Raw genomic sequence first — 20,758 nt, forward strand, 5'->3', positions numbered from 1 at the left:
TGTACAATGCATAAACAATAACAAACATACATACATTAGGCAGGGTCGGCGCAGGGCAATGATGATAAACATCGCAACATTCATTAGGCTGGCCCAAATATTTCAACACTCCTCCTCGATGTTGGTCATCACAATCACAAAGGTTCACGAAGGTTACATTTCCACAAAGTCTTCTAAGTTAACATTGGACACAACAGCCTAGACACAAAGTTCCTCCTCCTGCACCGAACACTTCTGCTTCGTCAAGTATTACACAGTCACATAGTCACAAAGTTTGTTCACAAAGTATCTAACACTTAGTATCGGAGTTCCTCGTCATAACAGTCATAAAATTCTTCTGGAATCTCCTCCTCAACGGGACGCCCAGCTGTATTCTTCCGGCGGTTGCCGATCTCCGCTCCTCCAGCTATCTTCAGGGCATACAGCTCTCCACTAAGATCCGCGACGGCTTCAATCTTCCCGCTAGCATTCACAATCTGGCACTTCGGCTCCACAAAGTTCACAATAAGTCCTTTCTGTGCCAGCTTCCGAACCGAGAGCAGTCCGCAGTCCAATTCTGGGATATACAGCACATTCTTCACTTTCTCGGGGTTCATTCTTCCGTCTCCATCGACGCACTCCAGGAAGCCTTCCCCAACACCGGCGGACCTGATCACGGAGCCGTCCGCCAACCTCACTTCCTGTTCCACGCTGTTGTCGATCTTCACGAAGAACTCTCGGTCATTGGTCATGTGGCTCGAGCAGCCACTATCCACATACCAGCTGTTCCGTTTCCGATCACCTCCGACTCCGAAACAAATTCCAGTGTTCTTCTCTGCCACCTTCTTCACTTCCGGATCCTTTCTTCCACTTTCACCAAGCATTGGGCACTCTCTCCGGAAGTGGCCCGGTTTCCGGCAGTTGTAGCAGACTCGCTGTCTAGGTTTTCTGCTTCCGTTGCTCCTGCTTCGCACATTCAGCGCCCGGTCATGGCGCTCTTCGGACACACTTTGCCGCTTCTCCATCCGTCGGTGGTACTCGTCCATCAGCCGCTGTTTCACGAACTCTAGCGACTGGTCGGCATCCGGACGGCTCTCCAAGGCCGTCACCAGTCCGTTGTAGGATTCCGGCAGACTCCGGTACACCATCGCTACTTGTAGGGGTTCCTCGATCTTCTGTCCCGCACACGATAGCCGATCGAATAACTCCTCGATCGCGAACAGGTGCTCTTCCATATTCGCACCTTCTTCGTAGTTGAAACTACAAAGTTTCTTCAACAGGGACACTCGCGACGTCACCGTAGCCTTTTCGTGGTACTTCTTTAATCTTTCCCAGACTTCGATCGCCGATTTTGCGTCCTTCACTAAGGCTAACTGATTGTCCTCGATATTCAGCACTATCAAGGCCTTAGCCTTTTGGTCTTCCTTCGACCATGCCGTTGTCACCGGCTCTGGTTTCACCTCAGAAATCGTATGCCACAGATCATAACTAATCAGCAGCATTTCGATTTTCACCTTCCACGTTTGATAATTACGATTATCCAAACGGGAAATAAAAACTTTTTCTGCCATCTCGAAATTGTCACTTGTCTGTTGGCGCACACTGTATGCACGAAGGTACAGCCAACAACACACGCGAACGTACCCGACGGCGTTACTGACAGACTCCGTCACACAATCGAACACCACGGCTACGGCAACAGTTCGTTCGATTCGCGGGTCAAAATGGCACTATCTTCTTTCTTCTCGGCTGCGGGACATAAAATGGTGCACCACAAAGTCTCACCGGCACTTTCCAAGTCGTTCTGGGCGCCGCCCTTGCAAAACGGGCAATTATTCTGCCGACCACTTTTTCACTGAGTCTGTCCCGGTCACAACTGTTCTTCCACACACAGCAGCTGATTGAACTCAAGCCGAATCGAGCCTAATTAATTGGCTCTCCAACCGACCGGCACCACACAGAAGGAATCATCCGCGGGATGATTTTGCACTTCGCGACTGTCCGAGCACTTTTTCACTGGCTCTTCCGCCACACTGGGCCCATAACCTGTTGGTTTTATGATCACTGCCCACGGAGGTCCACAAAGCGGCCCAGCGGAACCGACTATCGACCGGGGGAACTTTCGGTTCGCGTACGGCGGAGAAACACGGGAGGCAACACAAAGTACGTGTGCTCGTCGCGGCGGTCGGTTTATTTACACTAACAACAATGTACAATGCATAAACAATAACAAACATACATACATTAGGCAGGGTCGGCGCAGGGCAATGATGATAAACATCGCAACATTCATTAGGCTGGCCCATTTGAACCATTTCGAAATTCATTAAAATGATACACTTTTTGGGCAAATCTTGTCCCAAAAAGGTTGGTAAATGGATTCTCGTAATATAACCTGGTAGAATTGACTTTAAAAGCATTGAATGAAGCGTTTTTTTCATTGAAAATAAGAAATTGAAAAATCACTGCGATTTCACCCATTTCCCCCCAGAGGAAGCACATTTTCGGTGCACTCGTACAGCTCCCGCATTGTATCACACGCAATAAGTGAATACGTTAAATGAAAGCAAATTCATCGTAGAATCGACTAACCGAATAATATCTCACATTATTTGTCATAAAATTATCAAATTTACGTAATTATTACTTGGAGAATCTTATCTTGAATTGAACCATTTGTAATCTAGATTTGAACTAGTGAGAGGGGCGAGCTTCTAGTGTAGGCCTGCAGACTGCGCTAGTGGCTGCTTTGTTTACTCTTGGAAGATGAAAAATTCCAAATTTTGTTTCCAAATTTCTGAAGAATTCCGAACATTCCGAGTTGAAATTCCACTACCTAATGAAACATAGTTGAGAATTAGCAGATCCATGTGATTTTGGGTTGTTTAGCATGAAATTGGCTGTTGTGGGAATTGCTCGAGCTGCTGCCGCCAGTAGTTCAAATCTAGATTAAAATTGGTTCAAATTATGATTACGGTGGTTCAAATTAAGATTAAAATCATTTTTGACAAATAATCGAATTTTTCAATGAAACTTTTGCAAATGTAAACTTTTTACCACTTTACGAAAAGCTAAGCTAATACTTGTGTCTTTCATAAACCTGAGACTTTACCGTAGTAAATTATTTCCATGTGGGTGAAAAAATCAGTCAAAATTCACGATGCTTCAGAAAACCGCATTTTGGTTCAATTCATGATTACCTACCCTACAAAGTTCTTACAGATAGATTAACACGGGAAATCTGAACACAAACCACTACCACACAGGAATTTGGATTGGTCAATGGGTCGGCGTCGGTGGTGTACTGGTTGCCTCTCACCCCAGTCGGTCGGGGTTCGATTCCCGTCGACGCCGATGGGATTTTCTGAGACATGAAATCCGTGATCACGACTATTCTCGGATAGGAAGTAAAGCCGTGGGTCCCGGTCCATGTGTTGATGGGTTCGACATTGTAGGGTCCCAGGTGTGGTGGCTGTCTCTCTGGGCGTCGGAGCCGACGTAAAACACAACCGGCGCCGAACGGTGCTAGTTGGTCAGAATAAAGAAGAAGAAGAAGAAGAAAAAGAAGAAGGGAAGAAATGTTTCTGCCAGGAATCGGTCAAGAAGTTTCTAGAGCGATTGCTTTCGAACACGAAACTGGGCTTTGGGCAAGTCCATCCTAGAAGTGGAGACCACCGGCTTACTGGTAGACTCAAGCGAAGACTGAGATAAGGGAAAGCAAAAAGGCCTGCTTTGATGGTCTCTGTCTGAGTGCCAATGCGAATCCGTGGGTTGATGCCTACAGGATGGCCAAGACGAGAGGTGTAATGGCTACTACTTGTGGTGACCCACCCTATCGCATTATGTTGGCTGCTGGCTCAGCGATATCAAAAATAGATCATAAAATCATTTTATAACTGACTGCGAACGCGCGCGTACCGTTTCTTTACTCGGTCATATCACAGACCCGTCTATTGTGTATACCCGTATAGCGTGCACGTCTGGCCGGTCTCTACCGCAGGTACCGGCCATAACACTACTGAGCAGTCTCCAGAGATGTTCGGATCATCGAAGGGATTTTCTCGCTTTACGATCCTAGTCCTTGACTACCTTTCGTAGGACAGCTGGGGACTGGGGCTAGCGATGTGGTACTTGTGGGGATTGCAAAGTGTCTTAGAGAAGGTAAGGCCCCAGATCCGGAAGGAGTTCCGAACTTGGTCTTCAAAGTTGCTATTGCAAAGGCTCCCGGGATGTACAGGTCTGCTATGCGGAAATGCCTGGACGAGTGAGTTTTCCCAGAGGTTTGGAAGCGGCAGAGCCTGGTTCTATTGCCAAAGGCGGGGAAAACACCCGAAGACCCGCCGGCGGCGTCGACATATATACCGTAAAACGGGGCGAATAGAAACACCTTCCAGCATACTTAGGCAAGTATCTCTGGAACCGCGCGTAATAAAGTCAGTTGCAAGGGTCTTAACTTTGGGTCCCTCCTCCCTCTTTAATTGCTGTAATTAGGATTCAAAACTAATTTTGATTTCGTTAACTTATTTGAAAAAAGGTTGCTTGTTTCTATTCGCCCCGCAATGGGGCGAATAGAAACAGCTTTAAACATTTTTCGATATTTTTTCCAATTTCAAGACAGAAATAACTTTTAATTCAATTAAAACTCTAACACTAGATTATAATAATTCACCTAGTAAAGAAAAAAATGTAGAATGTCGAAAAATACTTTAGTCTGTTAATACATACCAAATGGATAAAACGCAATTTAAATGGCGGAAGTTTTTTTGCCTCCAAATCGATACTTTGCTTTTAAAAATTTTCACAAAAAAAATAACGGAATTATCATCTCAAAAAAAGTTTATTGAAACACTAGTAGCATCCAACTAGCTAATAAAATTAAGTTTTGATGAATTTTAAAACATAATTGCCATCTTTTCTACAATAAGTTATTTGTTTCTATTCGCCCCATTGTTTCTATTCACCCCGTTTTACGGTACCAATGAAAATATACTTGATGGATACGGCGAAGAAGGTGCTTGAGGTTAAGGCACACTGAGGGATCCGTAAGAAATTCGCCTTGGATATCTATTGGATTTCTCATAGCTAGCGAAACGACAATATGCCGCATGTTGTAAACCATTTCACTGAATATATATATATTGAGATATATACATGATACACTACATTATTTTATTTTAAATTATCATTCGCAGGATCTCACCTACAAACCGATCGCAACGGAAACTCCAAAAACCTATCGGCAAGCCCGAAAACTCCAAGTCTAACATCACCACCCTTGAGATCTCTTCACATCTCGCCTCACCACCATCATCACCACCAGGCGTACAACCTACCGTCCTCGTTGACATCGTCGCACCATGCGGCGTCACTGAATCTGGGTGGAAAATATGATCTCTCCTCGTTGTCCTCGACAGGATCGCTGGGCAGCATTAGTGGCGGCGGTGGCAATGGCACTGGAACCGCTTCTTCATCCCATCAGCAATCTCACAACACCTCTCACATCTACAGCACCCCAACGTCCAACCCGTCCCACCATTCAGTCGCGAACAACTACATGCACAACACCGGTAATAGCATAGGATCGTCACCGTTTGGACAGATCAAGTCGGAGTCCAACCCGCTAGCATCATCGACCCCCACCTCGGTGGCATCCAACGGGTACGGTGACTACATGAACAACTGCCTCCAGGGTGGATACTTTGGAGGAACCTTTGGTTCGTTGCATTCTCACCACAGCCCCCATTCGACCGGCATGGGTGGAGCGGTCAATGGAGCTCTGTCCCACAGCCACCATCATCACCACCATCACAGTACGGCTGCCGATCTGGCCGGGTACCACCACCAGCACAATGTCATACAGGCGGCCAAGCTGATGGCTTCATCCTAGGGAAAGGTTCCAGAGCCTCCCGATATGGATTGTTAATAGTACTTAATCCAGTTAAGTTCCTCGCTTCCACAGCTTGACGAGTTTTAGAAGATTCACGCTAAAAATAAATCACAGACTTCGGAGTTCAGATTTCTGAAAATAAGTCTATAAAAATCTGCAACTTCGGAGTCGGTGATTTTGTTTTTTTGTAATATGCAACAGTTCGTTTCATGTAGATTCGACACCATTAGGTGAGAAGACTTATGGCAGGTAAATTTTATCTGATCAAAATTGCATCTGTAAATGACAAATTGTATAACGATTTATTAGCTTGTTAAGAATAATTAGGGATAGTTTATTGAGTAGTGAAAAAGTAACATTTTTAAACAGATTCGACAATTTTGAAAATTACCCGTGATAGTTATCATTTTTCCTATTATTATATCATACTTTCGTACAAGTTTGCTAATTGAAGTGTACTGCATTTCAATTTCGTACTATTAGTGAGTTAGGATGAGTCCTAGGCAAAGAGTTGAATCGAACATCTCCTATTGACAGTATTGGCAAACGGATGAGTTTACGTAGCAGCAACTATTCAGAGCCTTCAAACGGCAACAACTTAAGCAAGATATTTATTGTAAGTATCATACTAGTACACTTAAAATATTTTATGCAAAAGTATCCTATTTAATTTTAACCATTCGAGAGTAATTGCCACTGTAAAATATCATTTGTTTGGTAAATAAATAAATGAATGCGCTTCAAGACAATATATTTTTCAGGATAGGTATTGAGAAAACTCAACTGGTTTCTGCTTCATGTTTCCTCGGGTCAATACAATAACGAATACCAGCAAAGGTAGTGCTGCCTGATCAATGCTATCCTTCTGACTTCGGCTAGATTAAGGAGATATGTCCCGAGCGTCTGTTCTCTAATAAACTGCATTTCAAACAATGTCTGTTCTGTCGTTGTCGAATGAACAGGGTAGTATGGCAAAAAAAAACAAATAAATGCACACTAAAGCATAATTCTCATATATACGAGTAAGACAAGGAATAAAAGACGTTACATATTAGAAAACATTTTTTATTTACAAAACTCTTAAGCATTTAAAATTGTTTAGATAGCTAAGATCCTACTTAAACAATAGAGGTAATCTGTTCTCTAACTACTGAACAATTTTAGTAGATGGAGGAACTAAATCGAAAATCTCTGCACACAATAAACCGAAGAAATCACACTCAGCCGTCCACGAATTAAAGAGAAAACTACTGGTTTCTACTTTCGTTATTTTCTTACTGTAATTATTTCAAAAAGAATACACGTACAATATGTACTACGATTGCAATGGTTTTGTTTGCGTTGTGGATGTGAGTGTGATACTCACAGTTTGGGGAAAACTACATAACTGCGAATGAAAGTCGCATCAACTGTTGCAGTCGTGAAACTGAGTAATTAAAGGTATAGCGATCGATGATAGTCATCATTGCAGCACAGTACACTGAGTGTAACAAAAAGGCTTCTCACGCTTTTAAAGTCACGTTAAAATGCGCTGCCTAGGTACGGAGTTCTGGGGCTTGTTCCTCTTACAAGCCAAAATTGAAAAACCCTATATAAACTATTGTCCAGCTAATCGGTTGGCCTAAGAAAACACCTTCCATCACATAGATTCGATTAGTTTCTTCGTCTTGTTCAGATCTTCGATCGTGTCGTCTTTGTCGCCAACACATCCCAGACGTTGACCCATCCGCACCACCTGCCCTGGTTGGAGGTTGAACCTGTAGGAAAAGAACCCCATCAGTTCAAGACTTCAATCATCTTCACCACATCATCCCAAACATACTTGAAATCTCGTGGAGCCTCAAAGATGAGCACAATGGTGCTGCCCATGTTGAACTGTCCCAGCAGTTCGCCCTTCCCTAGGAACGAATCAGCCGGCAGAACGAGTTCGTCGTACTGCTTGCACCGGTGGGTTCCCACTTCCAAACCCACCCATTGGTTTGTCTTCAGCTTCTCGTCCATGTAGATTTGAACAGAACCGACGTTGGTTGCACCTGAAAAAAAAATAAAGCTCGTTTAGAAAGAGTAAAACTGGAATGGCCAAATAAAACTGATGAATGCCTATTGCGCGAAGACGTGGTAGACCTCTGGAGGTAGTGACTTTCAGTAGTAAAAAGCAGGTATCCAGATTTTTTGTAGGAATTTCTCAAACAATTCATTCTAGAATTACTCCGTTGATTTATCTAGAATTTATCTAATAATTTCTTAGGATTCGAGTAACTCCTGCTGTGGGTTTTCCAGAAATTCCTGTCGCGATTCCTCTGGAAATTTCATTCTGGAAATTCTTCCAGAAATTTGCGGGAATTCCTCTAGGAAATCTTCCGGGGACTTCTATAAGAATCTCATCAGATATTTTTTCAGGCATTCCTGCTGTGATACCTTTAGATTTTTTTTGTTGGGATCCTTTCAGGAACTCTTGCTGGGATTTTTTCCAGAAGTTCTTGCTGATATTCTTGCAGGACTTTTTTCATAGATTTCTACAGGAGCTTCTCTAGGAATGTATCCAGAGATTCCTGTAGAAGATTCCCTTATAGGGCTTTATCTATTGATTTAACGGGGGTTCCTCTAGGAATATATTTTGGTAGGTTATTAGTTCCCTTATTAAGCAGGTGGCTCCCATTTTCATCCTACGAAAAACAAAGGATTGAAGATTAGAATAACCAGCCACAGAAATCCAAAGTCGCGACTGTTCGTGTGACTAACATCTAGTTTAGTAGCCTCGCCCTTAGAGCGTCAGTAGCGGTACTATACGTGTCAAATAAATTTTGTTTACCAAAACAAAAGATCCTCTACAAGATGGGCACTTGAAAATAATCAATTATTACAACTAAAGTTATTAAAATAATTAAATAGGAAAACTGAGTACAGCGCCATTGGCGTTCTAGTGTATTTCTATTGATTGAAGCGTTGTTTGTTTTGATTCATATTTTTGTATTTTTTGGTTAGAAGTGAGCACGCATGAAAACAAAAAGAACGGAATCAACTGGTGCCGTAATCGCTTGTTTTCGAATAGGATGAATATGGGAACGTGAGATTACTGATGGCACACATATCCTGTTGCTTCAGGAAGAATTTCTTGCTGGAAATTTCCCAGGAATTCATGCTGGATTGATTGATTGATTTGTCTTTATTATAGAGACTTTTAGCCCGAATCTATGACAAAAGATCGAAAGACATAAGGTCGAAGGACAAAAGGTAGAAGGACAAAAGGTCGAATGGGACAAAAGGTCCAATGGACAAAAGGTCGAATAGAACAAAAGACAAATTTGAACACATGAAAAAGTGATCAAAGTATGACAGAAAAACGACAACTATAATTCCGATAAAAATAGAAAATAGAACCAGTGATTCTAAAATTATTCAACAACTTCATAAAAAAACATTATTGAAAGAATGAAAGATAGGATAGGAAAGATAGGATGTCAAAAAATGACAGAAAGTAATGTTATTCATTGAAGTTAAATGTGGACAACAATATTTCTTGATAGAGCAGCCTATGGGTAGAAGAAGGATGAATCATTGATTGAAATATTGTCATTTTAAACTCCAATCATTACAGCGATTTAACCCCCCTAAGATGCTAGGTTTTTCGCACCACGATGGCGTTGTGCACGTTCAGAGTGCCTGTCTTTGCTGGGTCATATCGACCCCAACATTCTACTAGGGTTAATAAAGTCGAACGGTCTATGAATCAGGGAAGGATAAATCTCTGGGTGTTATATGAGCAAACAAAATGAAATTATTAACTTATACAGTGCAATTTGTAGGAACTACCTATCATTCCAAGAGAGGATGATCACTAAACACAAGTAGTCAATGAATATTTCTGCAGTAAAACTAGGAAGAACAGCTATTGAATAAAAGAAGGCAAAATTTCTGATTGAAATATAAGTACCTAAAGAGTCAATAATTATTTCAGTAACAAAACTTACAAGAACAGCCTATAAACAAAAGAAGGAAACATTTCCTATGGAAATGTTAGTGACCGAAACGCATATGATTTCTATAACAGCACTATATATAATGTTCTCTCAATGAGCAACAACAAAGACTCATCAAATTTTATTTCTTTTAGGTGAGACACACCAGCTATCAGCTGATAACTTGGTCTACTAAAAATTTTGTTCATTCGATCTTTTGTACCATTCGAACATTTGTCCTTCGACCTTCTGTCCTAAAGCCTTCAGCCTTTGGCTGTTCATGCTAGAATTTCTCTAGCCATTTCTACTGGAATTCTTCTAGAAATTGCTCCATATCTCCACAGATTTAATAGTTGATATCACTTTCCACAAAACTATTTTCATGAATTCTTCTGTAAATTTCTCCAGGAATTTAATTCGAAATTATAACAGATATTTCTTCTAAGATGTCAATAGGAATTATTCCAATGATTATTCCAGGAATTATTCCATGAATTCCATCAAATATTTCTGTACGGTTTCGTTCTATAATATCTCCTGTAATTCTTCCAGGAATTCCTCCAGAAATTACCTTCTTTTGAAGGTTTTTACAAGGATTCCTCCTATGAGGATATACACCAGGCGTGATGGGAGAAAAGACAAAACAACTAACGATCTTGTCAAGCAAAGATTAAACTTACCTACACTAGCCGTCATACTTATGTATAGACTCACAAAAAGTATTGCAACAATATTGCATCACCCTGACTCACCTCGACATCTCTAAAACCAGTACACCAACACAAATGTCGCTTTAAGAAAAGTTGTTGCTTTAGGCTTCTGAATAACTTTGCTGAAGACAGTATCTTTGTAAATACTCAGGTTTTGGAGATATCGAGGTGAGTCAATGTGATGCAATATTCCCAACTAACATTTATTGCGGATGTAAACGTCAACAAAGCGTTCTCAATACGGCTTGATGCTGAATTACTGTGTTGTGCTTATGGACGGAAGCTTCTATGCAAGCCCTATACCAATGAATCTGGCGAACTTTATCAACATGTAGGGAATCGCGCTACTTGGGCGGTGGCTTCTATATTCGTCTGTTTTCCACTATAACTCAGTCAAATTTGAACCAATTGACACAACTTTTGGAATGTGGTTAGATAGGTACAGTATTTACCCATGTACGTCATTTCAAGTCAATTGGTCCAAAATTGACTGAATTATAGTGGAAAACAGACGAATATAGAAGCCACCGCCCATGTGGCGCGATACCCTATATGCTGTGCGAGCAGCTAGCAGCTATGCCACCAAGTCATAGATCTTTTTTTATGGCTCCTATGTAACCACCTGAGTATCGCGGACTGACTCAATATGCTCTCTCAGCGGAAGCCAAACATTGAAGATGGAGGTTATGTTAAACCTTGTTGAACCTGTGTGATTGATTGAAGAGTATTGTTATCTAGGTGCTGCGGATATAATCAAACCAGTTGTCACGATATCTCCATTTGCCGCTGTCAAGCCGTTGGAAAGCGAGGAGAAGGATAAACATTGTTTTAAGCCTATTTTAGCTAATTTTGAAACAACTATCTATCAGAAATTCCATCGCGAATGGAAAATAATAAACTTTGAACACGAGAACAAAATTGGAATAATGAGGGATTGATCATGTTTACCATTTCCGAACAGCGTCGCGACGGCGTGTTTGACAACCGCGCTGAGAGAGGTGGTTGCAAGAAAATTGAACGCTCGTGCGTGTTTACAAGCTGTGTGCCGGGAGTGTGTAGGTGTGTGTTAGCTAGCTTGAAAAATAAAACCGTTTCTATCAAGGAATTGGCATCCCTATCCCTCCAATGCAATGTTTTCGTAGCCAGCATAACAGCGGCTCAAGCGTAGGGCTCAAGCTGACAACCTATCTGACGGGGTAAGAAAACAAGAAGACCATAACAGTCCCCTGGTTTCTATTCGCAGCACCTAGGTAACCACTAACTGAATAACATCTTGAAAAGGTGCTTTTTCAGCCTTTCCACAGTTGTTAAATAATAGTTATACGGCATCCCCAAATTAATCGATTAAATATGGGTAATTCTCGCTGAGACCGGGAGTTTCTGGATGGATTTCGTCGTGTGGGTGAATGTGTTCGTGCGTCAGAAGTGTGTTTTTCGCGATGGTTTGACTCGCTCGCAGAGTCAAGCATGCTGATGGCGGCCCGTCGAAGCTGTTGTCAGTTGCTGGATGGATTTCGTCGTGTGGGTGAATGTGTTCGTGCGTCGGGAGTGTGTTTTGCGCGGTGGTTGGATTAGTTCGCAAAAATCAACCATGCTGATGGCGGTCCGACGAAGCTGTTGTCAGTTGCTAGATGGTCGTCATTTATAGCAAATATTGAGCAACTACCGAACGCTGGTGGTCGATTGCTCGCTTTCCGCGAGAAGCGAGCAGTAGCGCCGCAGTTTGCGTGTCATGTTTCAACTTCAAAAGGTCATATTACTTATCAAAGTGAATCCAGACCCAACGATACCTTCCTGATAAGCATTCCATCCTGCAGCTTTTGGTGGAGTCGCAGCGGTAAACGCGGTCTTTCACAAGACACAAGGTTGCAACTAACATTCCTTCCCTCTCCCAACCTGACTGCAAGGACGTGGCCGGCGCCGTTATTGTACCGTTAAAGAGAACCTCTGAAGCGTGCACAGTGAGAATGTTGACCACTCCCAGTCAATTATTCAGTTGATTCATTGTGCAACTGTCATTGGTTCGGGTCAATCACGGAGTAGCAACCATAGATATGTGCAGTCAGTCTAAGCTAAGCTAAGCTAAATATGGGAAATTCTCGCTGAGACCGGCCCACTATATACACCTTGTCTTCAAAAATGTTTAAAGTGCCGATTTCCTGAAAGCCCTCGCTAAAAAAGTAAGAAAAATGCATTTGGTTACTCAAATTGATGGACCCCCCGTTAGTTAGAGCCACAACAATTTTTGCAGACCCCTCGATTTTGGTCAAATGGTGGCTCATTTAAACCGTTATAACTAGAGTCCCTATAATTAGAGTCTGGCGGACTGTCACTTTCGACCGGAGCCAATCGAGCATGACGTCATAGTGTCCTCACCGATAAATGCTACACCGTGACGTCATGCTCGATTGGCTCCGATCGAAAGTGACAGTCCGCCAGACTCTAACTAGACTGACTCTAGTTATAACTCGAAAGTTTCTCCAAAAACCACCTCAAAACGAATTGTTGTTGAAAAGAGGAAAGATAGAGCTACTATTTACAATAATACAAAGTAGGATCGGCCATATTGATTTTGGCCGCCATCTTGGATCTTTATACCAAAACATTTTTTCACCATGATGGCAACAACCGATTTTCAATTTTTTGCATCAATTGAAAGCTGAGACATTTATACACAACATATCAAAAAATAAGAGATGTCTTTTTTTCCTATCAAAAGTTTTCTGCAGTTTTGTAAATTAATCCACATTTTCTCCATACATTTCCATGCGCACCGGCAACGACATGCAACAGCTTCCGAGTTTACGCCTGCATGTATACACAAAGGCGCGTGCCGCAAAATTTGGCCAAATCGGAGGTTCGTTTCCGTTTTTGACTGTTTCTCAATGATGCGGGCATTGTTTTCATAACTTTTAGAGTGTTTTGAAAAGCTTAAACCATCAGCTTTCCGTTTGTGGACTCAGAATTTAAATTCGTGTTCATAAACACTGCGAAATATCGTTGAATTTAAGTACACCTCGTCCTTTTTTTACATCCATGCATGGCTAAGCGACAAATAATTCTACCGCCAGGACAATGAGCAAACTCAACATTTTTATATTTTTTAAAACATTTCCGTGATTAGGAGAAGTGTACAAAAATATAAAAAAGTTAATTTTAAGTATTATTTAGGCAGTATAATTTTATTTCGCTAAGCCAATAGTGGACGTAAAACGAGGTTTAGGTATAAACGGCTGGCACCCGCCCAGTGCGCAAAAGTGGCATGATTTACAAAACGACAGATAACTTTTGAAAGAAGAAAAAGACATCTCTAATTTTTTGATATGTTATGTATAAATGTCTTAGCTTTCAATTGTTGCAAAAATTTTGAAAATGGTGAAAAAAAAAAATGTTTTGGTATAAAAATCCAAGATGGCGGCCAAAATCAATATGGGACGCCGACATTGCGTCCGATCATCATCTCTTAATCGGCCAGATGCGGCAGCGCATCGCTCGGATACATCAACAGGAAGAGAAAATCGGGTGACTGTTCAACACACGCCGACTGGAAGACGCTGCGGTGAACAGGTCCTTCGTCGAGGAGTTGGAGAACCGTGCTGCGGATTTTCCAGAAGGTGGAATTGTAGAAGCGTCATCAAGAACGCCTTCATCGCCATCGACGAGAATAATTTGGGTGAGCTATGCACATGAAGAAAGCAGTGGATCATAGATGATACCAGAAGTAAGATAGAGAAGCGAAGGAACGCCAAAGCCGCGATAGAGCGAGCGAAAAAACGAGGAGCCAGCACCGTAGCACATCAGCGTTATTCGTCTCTCGAGAAGGAAGTGTAACGCTCATGTAGACGGCATAAAAGAGCGTGGACGGACTCCCTAGCCGACGAAGGCGAGAAAGCCGCAAACACCGGCGACATTCGTCTCCTCTACGATGTCTCACGTCAACTTAATGGGAGAAAAAATGGGGAAATGCATGTCTGGAGTCTGGACAGTTATTGTGACCGACCCGACTGACCAGTTGAAACGCTGGTTCGAGCACTTTGAAAACCTTTTCCAAGTGCCGGCTACGCCACCAACAGCTCAGAATGTCCCGCCAAAAGTTCAAAGCATTACCCGTGTCAACACCGAAGCTCCATCATTGCAGGAGAACAGCCATCTGTAGCATGAAGTCGAACAGAGCCTCGGGAGTCGATCGCACAGCCGAGATGCTCAAAGCTCACCCCATAGTATCTCATAGCATATCCTATAGAGTCCTGTTCATAATTCTCAGTTCAATTCCAGAAAGAGGCAAAATTAGATTTTTTTTTGTTGGGATTTGAACCACTGCGACCATTACCCCTGTTTAGTTTCGCATTTGTTCAGGACGACGAGTCACCATTGAGGGTTGACGTCGTTTGCTGATTATGCGAAGTACCCCAATCTGGGATGATTCTTAGGATAAAATCAACCATCAAATTGGGATTTTTCAACCCAATTTCAGAAGGATTTAGAATACCCTTGGTCAAATATTGTCTTCTACGCACAAATAGTGCTGGACAGTCACATAACAGATGGTGAGAGGTCTAAATTGCATAGTTACAGAATCGACAGACATCAGTTTGACATCGATTAATATTTTTCAAATGATATCGTGTCGGGCAGTGCCCCGTGAGAAGCCCAATAGCTATGCTCAGAGATTTTTTATTTAGGTTTAATAGTTTTTCTGTAGTTTTGTCATTCGGAGTTATGAACAGTTTGGATTGTCTTGATTTTTTCGTAGCAATCCAGTTTGATTGTATCATTTGATCCTCCCATCGCTTTACTTCCATTTGTATTTCACATTTAGATACACCACAGAATGGTTCTGGGCCTATGAATTGAACTTCAGAGCCTTCTCTGGCAAGTGTATCAGCTTTTTCATTACCTTCTATTCCACAGTGGCCTGGTACCCAGTACAGATTAACCTGGTTTTTAGCGGCCAACTGTTTCAGTAGTTCAATGCATTCCCACACCAGTTTAGACTGACATGTGAAAGATTTTAGTGCATTCAAAGCTGCCTGACTATCTGAAAATATGCAAATCCGTGTATACCTGTACTTCCTCTTAAGGCATACAGACACACACTCCAGAATTGCATATATTTCTGCAAGAAAAACGGTTGTCCATTTTCCCATTGATATTGAAATATTCAGCCCTGGCCCGGTAATTCCAGCTCCAGTGCCATGATTCATTTTTGAGCCATCTGTGTAGAAAATAACCGATCCTGGTAAGATATTCGGTCCCCCCGACTCCCATACTTGACGATCAGTGTTGACCACTGTGTATGGTATATCAAAGTTCAGTCTCTTATCCATCCAGTCTTCATTCATTACTACTAATTGATTAACGGGAAAATCTTTCAGTATACTGAGATGCCCGACAAGATTACCTTCCAGTAATATAGTACTTCTTCTTAGCCTTAGGGCACTCATTTCAGCTTCCTTCTGCACATATTGATGCAGTGGAAGTTTATAAAGAGCGGCATCTAAGGCCTTTGACGGTGTACTATGCATTGCTCCTGTTATAGCCATACAAGCCAAACGTTGTAACTTTTCGAGTCTTCTTTGTGTTGTATATTGTTTTGTCTTAGGCCACCAAACCAGCGACGCATAGACTATCCTGGGTCTTACGATAACCGTATAGATCCAATTAATCATTTTTGGTTTGAGCCCCCATTTTCTTCCAAACGTAGTTTTACTTACCCAAAGAGCACTCGTGGCTTTGTTAATTACATGTTCTAAGTGTAAGTTCCAGTTAAGTTTATCATCTAGAATTACTCCCAGATATTTAGCATTTGACGAGTATTTTAAGATAGATCCGTTAATTTTCAAAGTTTTCAAAGCAGGTTTTCTTCTGCGGGTAAATGGCACTAAAACTGCTTTTGAAGGGTTGATGTTCAATCCTTCGTTTTGACACCAACGCCAGGTGCAGTTTAGTGCAGATTGCATTCTGTTTGTTATGATACTGGCAAACTTTCCACGCACTATTATAACTACGTCATCTGCAAAACCGATGACTTCGAAGCCTTTTTCCACTAGTGTATTAAGAAGATCATCAACAACAAGTGACCATAGTAAGGGGGACAATACACCCCCTTGAGGACATCCCCTGGTAGTCTTTACAGTTATGGATGATTCTCCCAATTCAGCCGATACTTTTCTATTATTCAGCATTTCCATTATCCACTTTTTGATACAAGGATCGAAGTTTCTATTTGTCATCGAATTGTCAATAGAGCTGTAAGATGCATTATCAAACCTTCTATATCAAGAAATGCTACAAGAGCAATCTCTTTCCTGGTAAGCGTACTTGATATCTACTGAGAGGATATCTTTGTAAATAATTTGATTTTATGTATTCGTCTATTATCTTTTCCATAATTTTGAGTATGGTAGACGTAAGACTTATAGGCCTGAAAGATTTTGGTTGTGCTTTGTCTTTTTTACCCGCTTTTGGAATAAAAACTACTCGAACTTGAGTCCATACTTTAGGTATATGCCCTAAAGTTAAACTGCATTTAAAAATACTAGTAAGGGAATCTAGCAACTCTTTTCCACCCTTCTGAAGAAGTGCAGGAAATATGCCATCCCTTCCCGGAGATTTGAATGGTTCGAAGGAGTTCACTGCCCATTCAACTTTAGATCGTGTGAAGATTGCATCCGGTATAATAAAGTTGGTGTCTACAGTCCGTATTGGCCTATAATTTTCATCAACTCCCGTACCATCTTCATCATCACTTGATAGTAAACTTGATCCAGGGAAATGAGTTTCCATCATTATTTTAAGTGTTTCGTTTGTATCAACAGTGAAACTCCCGTCTGTTTTCTTCAAACTTCCCAGGCCATTTGAATGGTCTTTGGAAAGAACTTTTTGCAGTTTTGCTACATCTGGGGTTTTTTCTATGTTTTCACAATAAGACCTCCAGGTTTTCCTTCGAGATTTTCTTATTTCTTTATTGTAAAGTGTAAGGGTTTTTTTTATATTCATCCCATTTTCCCGAAACTTTTGCTCGATTGAAAAGTTTCCGGGATTTTTTCCTTAAGTTGTTTAAAGTTTTGTTCCACCAAGGTACATCTCTATTTGAGATTTCTTCCTTGACTGGACAAGTGGCATCATACGCCTGGATAATTTTTCCTGTGATATTTTCTGCAATTTTATCCAGTTGTTCCTGTGTTTCAATATTTCCATTTATTGTTACATTATTATTGGATTGCAAAATTAGTTTATAATTTTCCCAGTTGGTATTCCTAGGATTTTTGTAAGTCACTTTGGTTACAAAACTAGATTAAGTATTTATTGTATATTCACCATCGTATCCTGAAACCACCACCTTCTAAATAATAATATAAATTTTGTAACAGTCTAACCAGGTGTCAGCCTACAACCTAATTCTCTAAAGTTCAATGAACCTTTTCTATAAACTTATTCCGGCAAAATCAGCCGATACATACAAGATAAGATAAAAGGTAATCTAGTTACACCCACGACGATTTGTATGTCATTTTTTCCTGATTTCGTTTATAATAGAAGCACATCTCCAGTTAACTGATGATAAAGCTTTATATTAGCTCTAAATTTTCCCATGCCATACGCAGTCGTCAAAGGTCAGTTATTATTATGTTATTATGTTGCCGCAGATCCGCGTTGGCGCTCTTATCAATGCATGGCGCGTCCAGGAGTTTAACCGTTCACACTAAACATCACCTCATCAATACTCCGGGAGCAAATTGAGCCACCGATTACAGCATTACTACTACAGCACGAGATAACGGAAAACGGTGCGGCAATCACACCATCGCGCTCATTTACACACGCCACTTTCTCAGAGATCCGGGAGGCAATCATCGTTCGAGCATGCGTTTCGTCGAAAAACTTACCCACTGCAGTGAAGCTGAAGAATCCGTGCGTCCACTTGCCGACGTAGAGCGCTCGTTCGTTCAAACAGAACAGCCCCGGCATCCATTTGGCGACTTTCGGACTCACCGACAGGAGCTCGCCCGAAAAGTGTCGCCTGATCTCCGGCTTCCAGGCGGCCGGCGAGTGGAACCGATGATAGTCGCCCGGTGCCAAGTAGATGACGCACTGATACAGCGCATTGTCGGGTGATTTCTTTTTGATCTTCTCGACGATTGTCGGGCAGTCGTTCTTATCGCTCCAGGTGGCTGGCCCCAGAAACTCCTCCAGACTGTACGAGACGCCTTTGACCTGGAAATGTGAGATTTTTTTTATTATAGGGCAATTGTTTTTTTTATTTGCATATTTTATCTTGTTTGTTGTTTTGGGTGGATCAGTCGCGTGTCGAGCATTGCGGAGGCGAAACGGATTTTAGAATCGCCTTCAGCATGATTTTTGATCGAAGTGTTTCAAATATGTTCGAACTCTTCGAGAGTGTATGTTGAAGTAGGTAGTTTTTTTTTTCAAACAAAACATCTAAACATGAGATTCAAGTACAACTCTGACATGTTTGCTATGCAAAAGAAACTATTTCTAATCTATATACATCTGTACGAATATTATAAATAACGATAAGTTTTTTTTTTGGAAATTTATAAGAAAGCAGGAAAATTAAAAAAGAGTATTCAATTCAATTCAATACTTTACCAAAGTGCCTATATGAAATCCAAGAGCAAAGCAAAAGCTTCGATTATTCGGTAGAATCTTCTTAGGTCATCTCATCAGGATGTCGAGATACTCTACTGTAGTGAACATCGTGTGTGATTCGAACCATCTCCAGCGTGACTTTGCTGTGTAGTCGAGAACATTGTGACAAGGGTCCTCATACCAATCTATCGGTTCCATTGATGATATATTCCTAAACATACCTGCTCGATATGACAGTTGGTGGCGGTACCGAAGTGCAAAACTCGTCCGTCACATGGTGATACGATGCAACTCTTCGGGTCCACATAGCGTACATCCTCCTTCAGTGATCGGGTGAAGAATTCCGCTAAGCTACGATAATTTCTGCAAAAATAAATATGCGTTGAGATTAGCTACGATACATACTGCACTGCATATCGACGAGCTTGAAACAACACTCCAAACACCGGAAAAAGGAAAGCCAACTGCGAAGGTATGAGTACAAACTACACCAATACAGCAAGGTTTAGCCAAACGAAAGCAGATTCATACGGAAAAGTTTTAAGGGCGGACGGGACGGTCGAGGAAATATCCGCCATTGCTCTGTTGCTACTAAGATGGTAATCTCAGATTCTACTTCATATAATGGAACAAAAATCTATCATTGTGTATGCTCACTTGCAGTGCATATGCTGATTGTTTTTCAGCCTCATCTGTGCGATAGAAATCGAGATTACCATCTTCAAAATCGCGAGGCAAATTGTTAGAAAGAGAGGTAAGATAGGAAAAATAACACAGCGTCCCGATTCACCTTAAGTAATTATGTGATCTTTCGATTGAATTTGTGTGTTCTGTTTGCATTTTAAAGATGTTTAAAGAGCACATTTGTATTTAAAACTTTTCGGTATGTCAATATCCATTGGTAAGTGTATTGAATACGAATAACGTAAAAACATGTAAGGCTTTCTCTGTATTTCGGTTATAATTATCTTCTTCTTCTGTATGGCTTGACGTTCCCACCGGAACTTGGCCTGCCTCTCTTCAACTTAGTGTTCTTTGAGCATTTCCACAGTTATTAATTGAAGGGCTTTCTTTGCCTGCCATTGCATGAATTTATATATTGTGAGGCAAGTCGAGGGAGTCGAGAAAATTTTCCCGGCCGGAACGGGAATCGAACCCGCCGTCTCCGGGTTGGCGATCCATAGCCTTAACCACTAGGCTAACTGGAGACCCAATCCGGTTATAATTATATGATGCCAGAATGGCCAAACGATATACCATTCGTAGATCAAATCAGGGATGGGAACACTCACTTGCCAAGAGTTACACTCACTTGCTGTTTCCTCAGCCCAGAAGCGTGGTATCAAGAAACGGTATATGGACGACATTTGCCTTGTGGTTTTGTCTAAAAGTTTCCGAATAGAATGGAGAGTAACTATCCACAAGGTGAGTGTAATTTTCAGTCACCTCGTGGAAAGTCGCCTTCACAGCTTCCTCATGACTTCGGTATGCGTGTGCGTGTGCGACCCCTACTAAACTCGGAAAACTTTTAGACAAAATCACAAGGCAAGTTGTCCATATACCGTTTCTTGAAAGCACGCTTCTAAACTGAGAAAATAGCAAGTGACTGT

General features: G+C 41.5%; 2 protein-coding genes across 8 annotated transcripts in view; one reads left to right on the forward strand and one right to left on the reverse strand.

Annotated features, from left to right (window-relative positions):
• LOC134292063 (GATA-binding factor A) overlaps nucleotides 1–6,609 on the forward strand; it is a 223,808-nt gene extending 217,199 nt beyond the window's left edge. For all 3 annotated transcript variants that reach the window (XM_062860771.1, XM_062860772.1, XM_062860770.1), the window contains one exon: nucleotides 5,172–6,609. In XM_062860771.1, the coding sequence (XP_062716755.1) occupies nucleotides 5,172–5,866 (695 nt within the window). In that variant the 3' untranslated portion in view covers nucleotides 5,867–6,609. The remainder of the gene's footprint in view (nucleotides 1–5,171) is intronic.
• Nucleotides 6,610–6,915: 306 nt separating this feature from the next.
• The window catches only part of LOC134292064 (phosphatidylserine decarboxylase proenzyme, mitochondrial), a 43,825-nt gene continuing 29,982 nt past the window's right edge, over nucleotides 6,916–20,758 (reverse strand). For all 5 annotated transcript variants that reach the window (XM_062860774.1, XM_062860775.1, XM_062860776.1 and 2 more), the window contains 4 exons: nucleotides 19,370–19,511; nucleotides 18,425–18,752; nucleotides 7,689–7,899; nucleotides 6,916–7,623 (listed from right to left, as the gene is read on the reverse strand). In XM_062860774.1, coding sequence (XP_062716758.1) covers nucleotides 7,506–7,623; nucleotides 7,689–7,899; nucleotides 18,425–18,752; nucleotides 19,370–19,511 — 799 coding nt within the window. In that variant the 3' untranslated portion in view covers nucleotides 6,916–7,505. The remainder of the gene's footprint in view (nucleotides 7,624–7,688; nucleotides 7,900–18,424; nucleotides 18,753–19,369; nucleotides 19,512–20,758) is intronic.

Source organism: Aedes albopictus, chromosome 3, assembly GCF_035046485.1.
Source record: "Aedes albopictus strain Foshan chromosome 3, AalbF5, whole genome shotgun sequence".
Classification (NCBI taxonomy): Eukaryota; Metazoa; Arthropoda; class Insecta; order Diptera; family Culicidae; genus Aedes; species Aedes albopictus.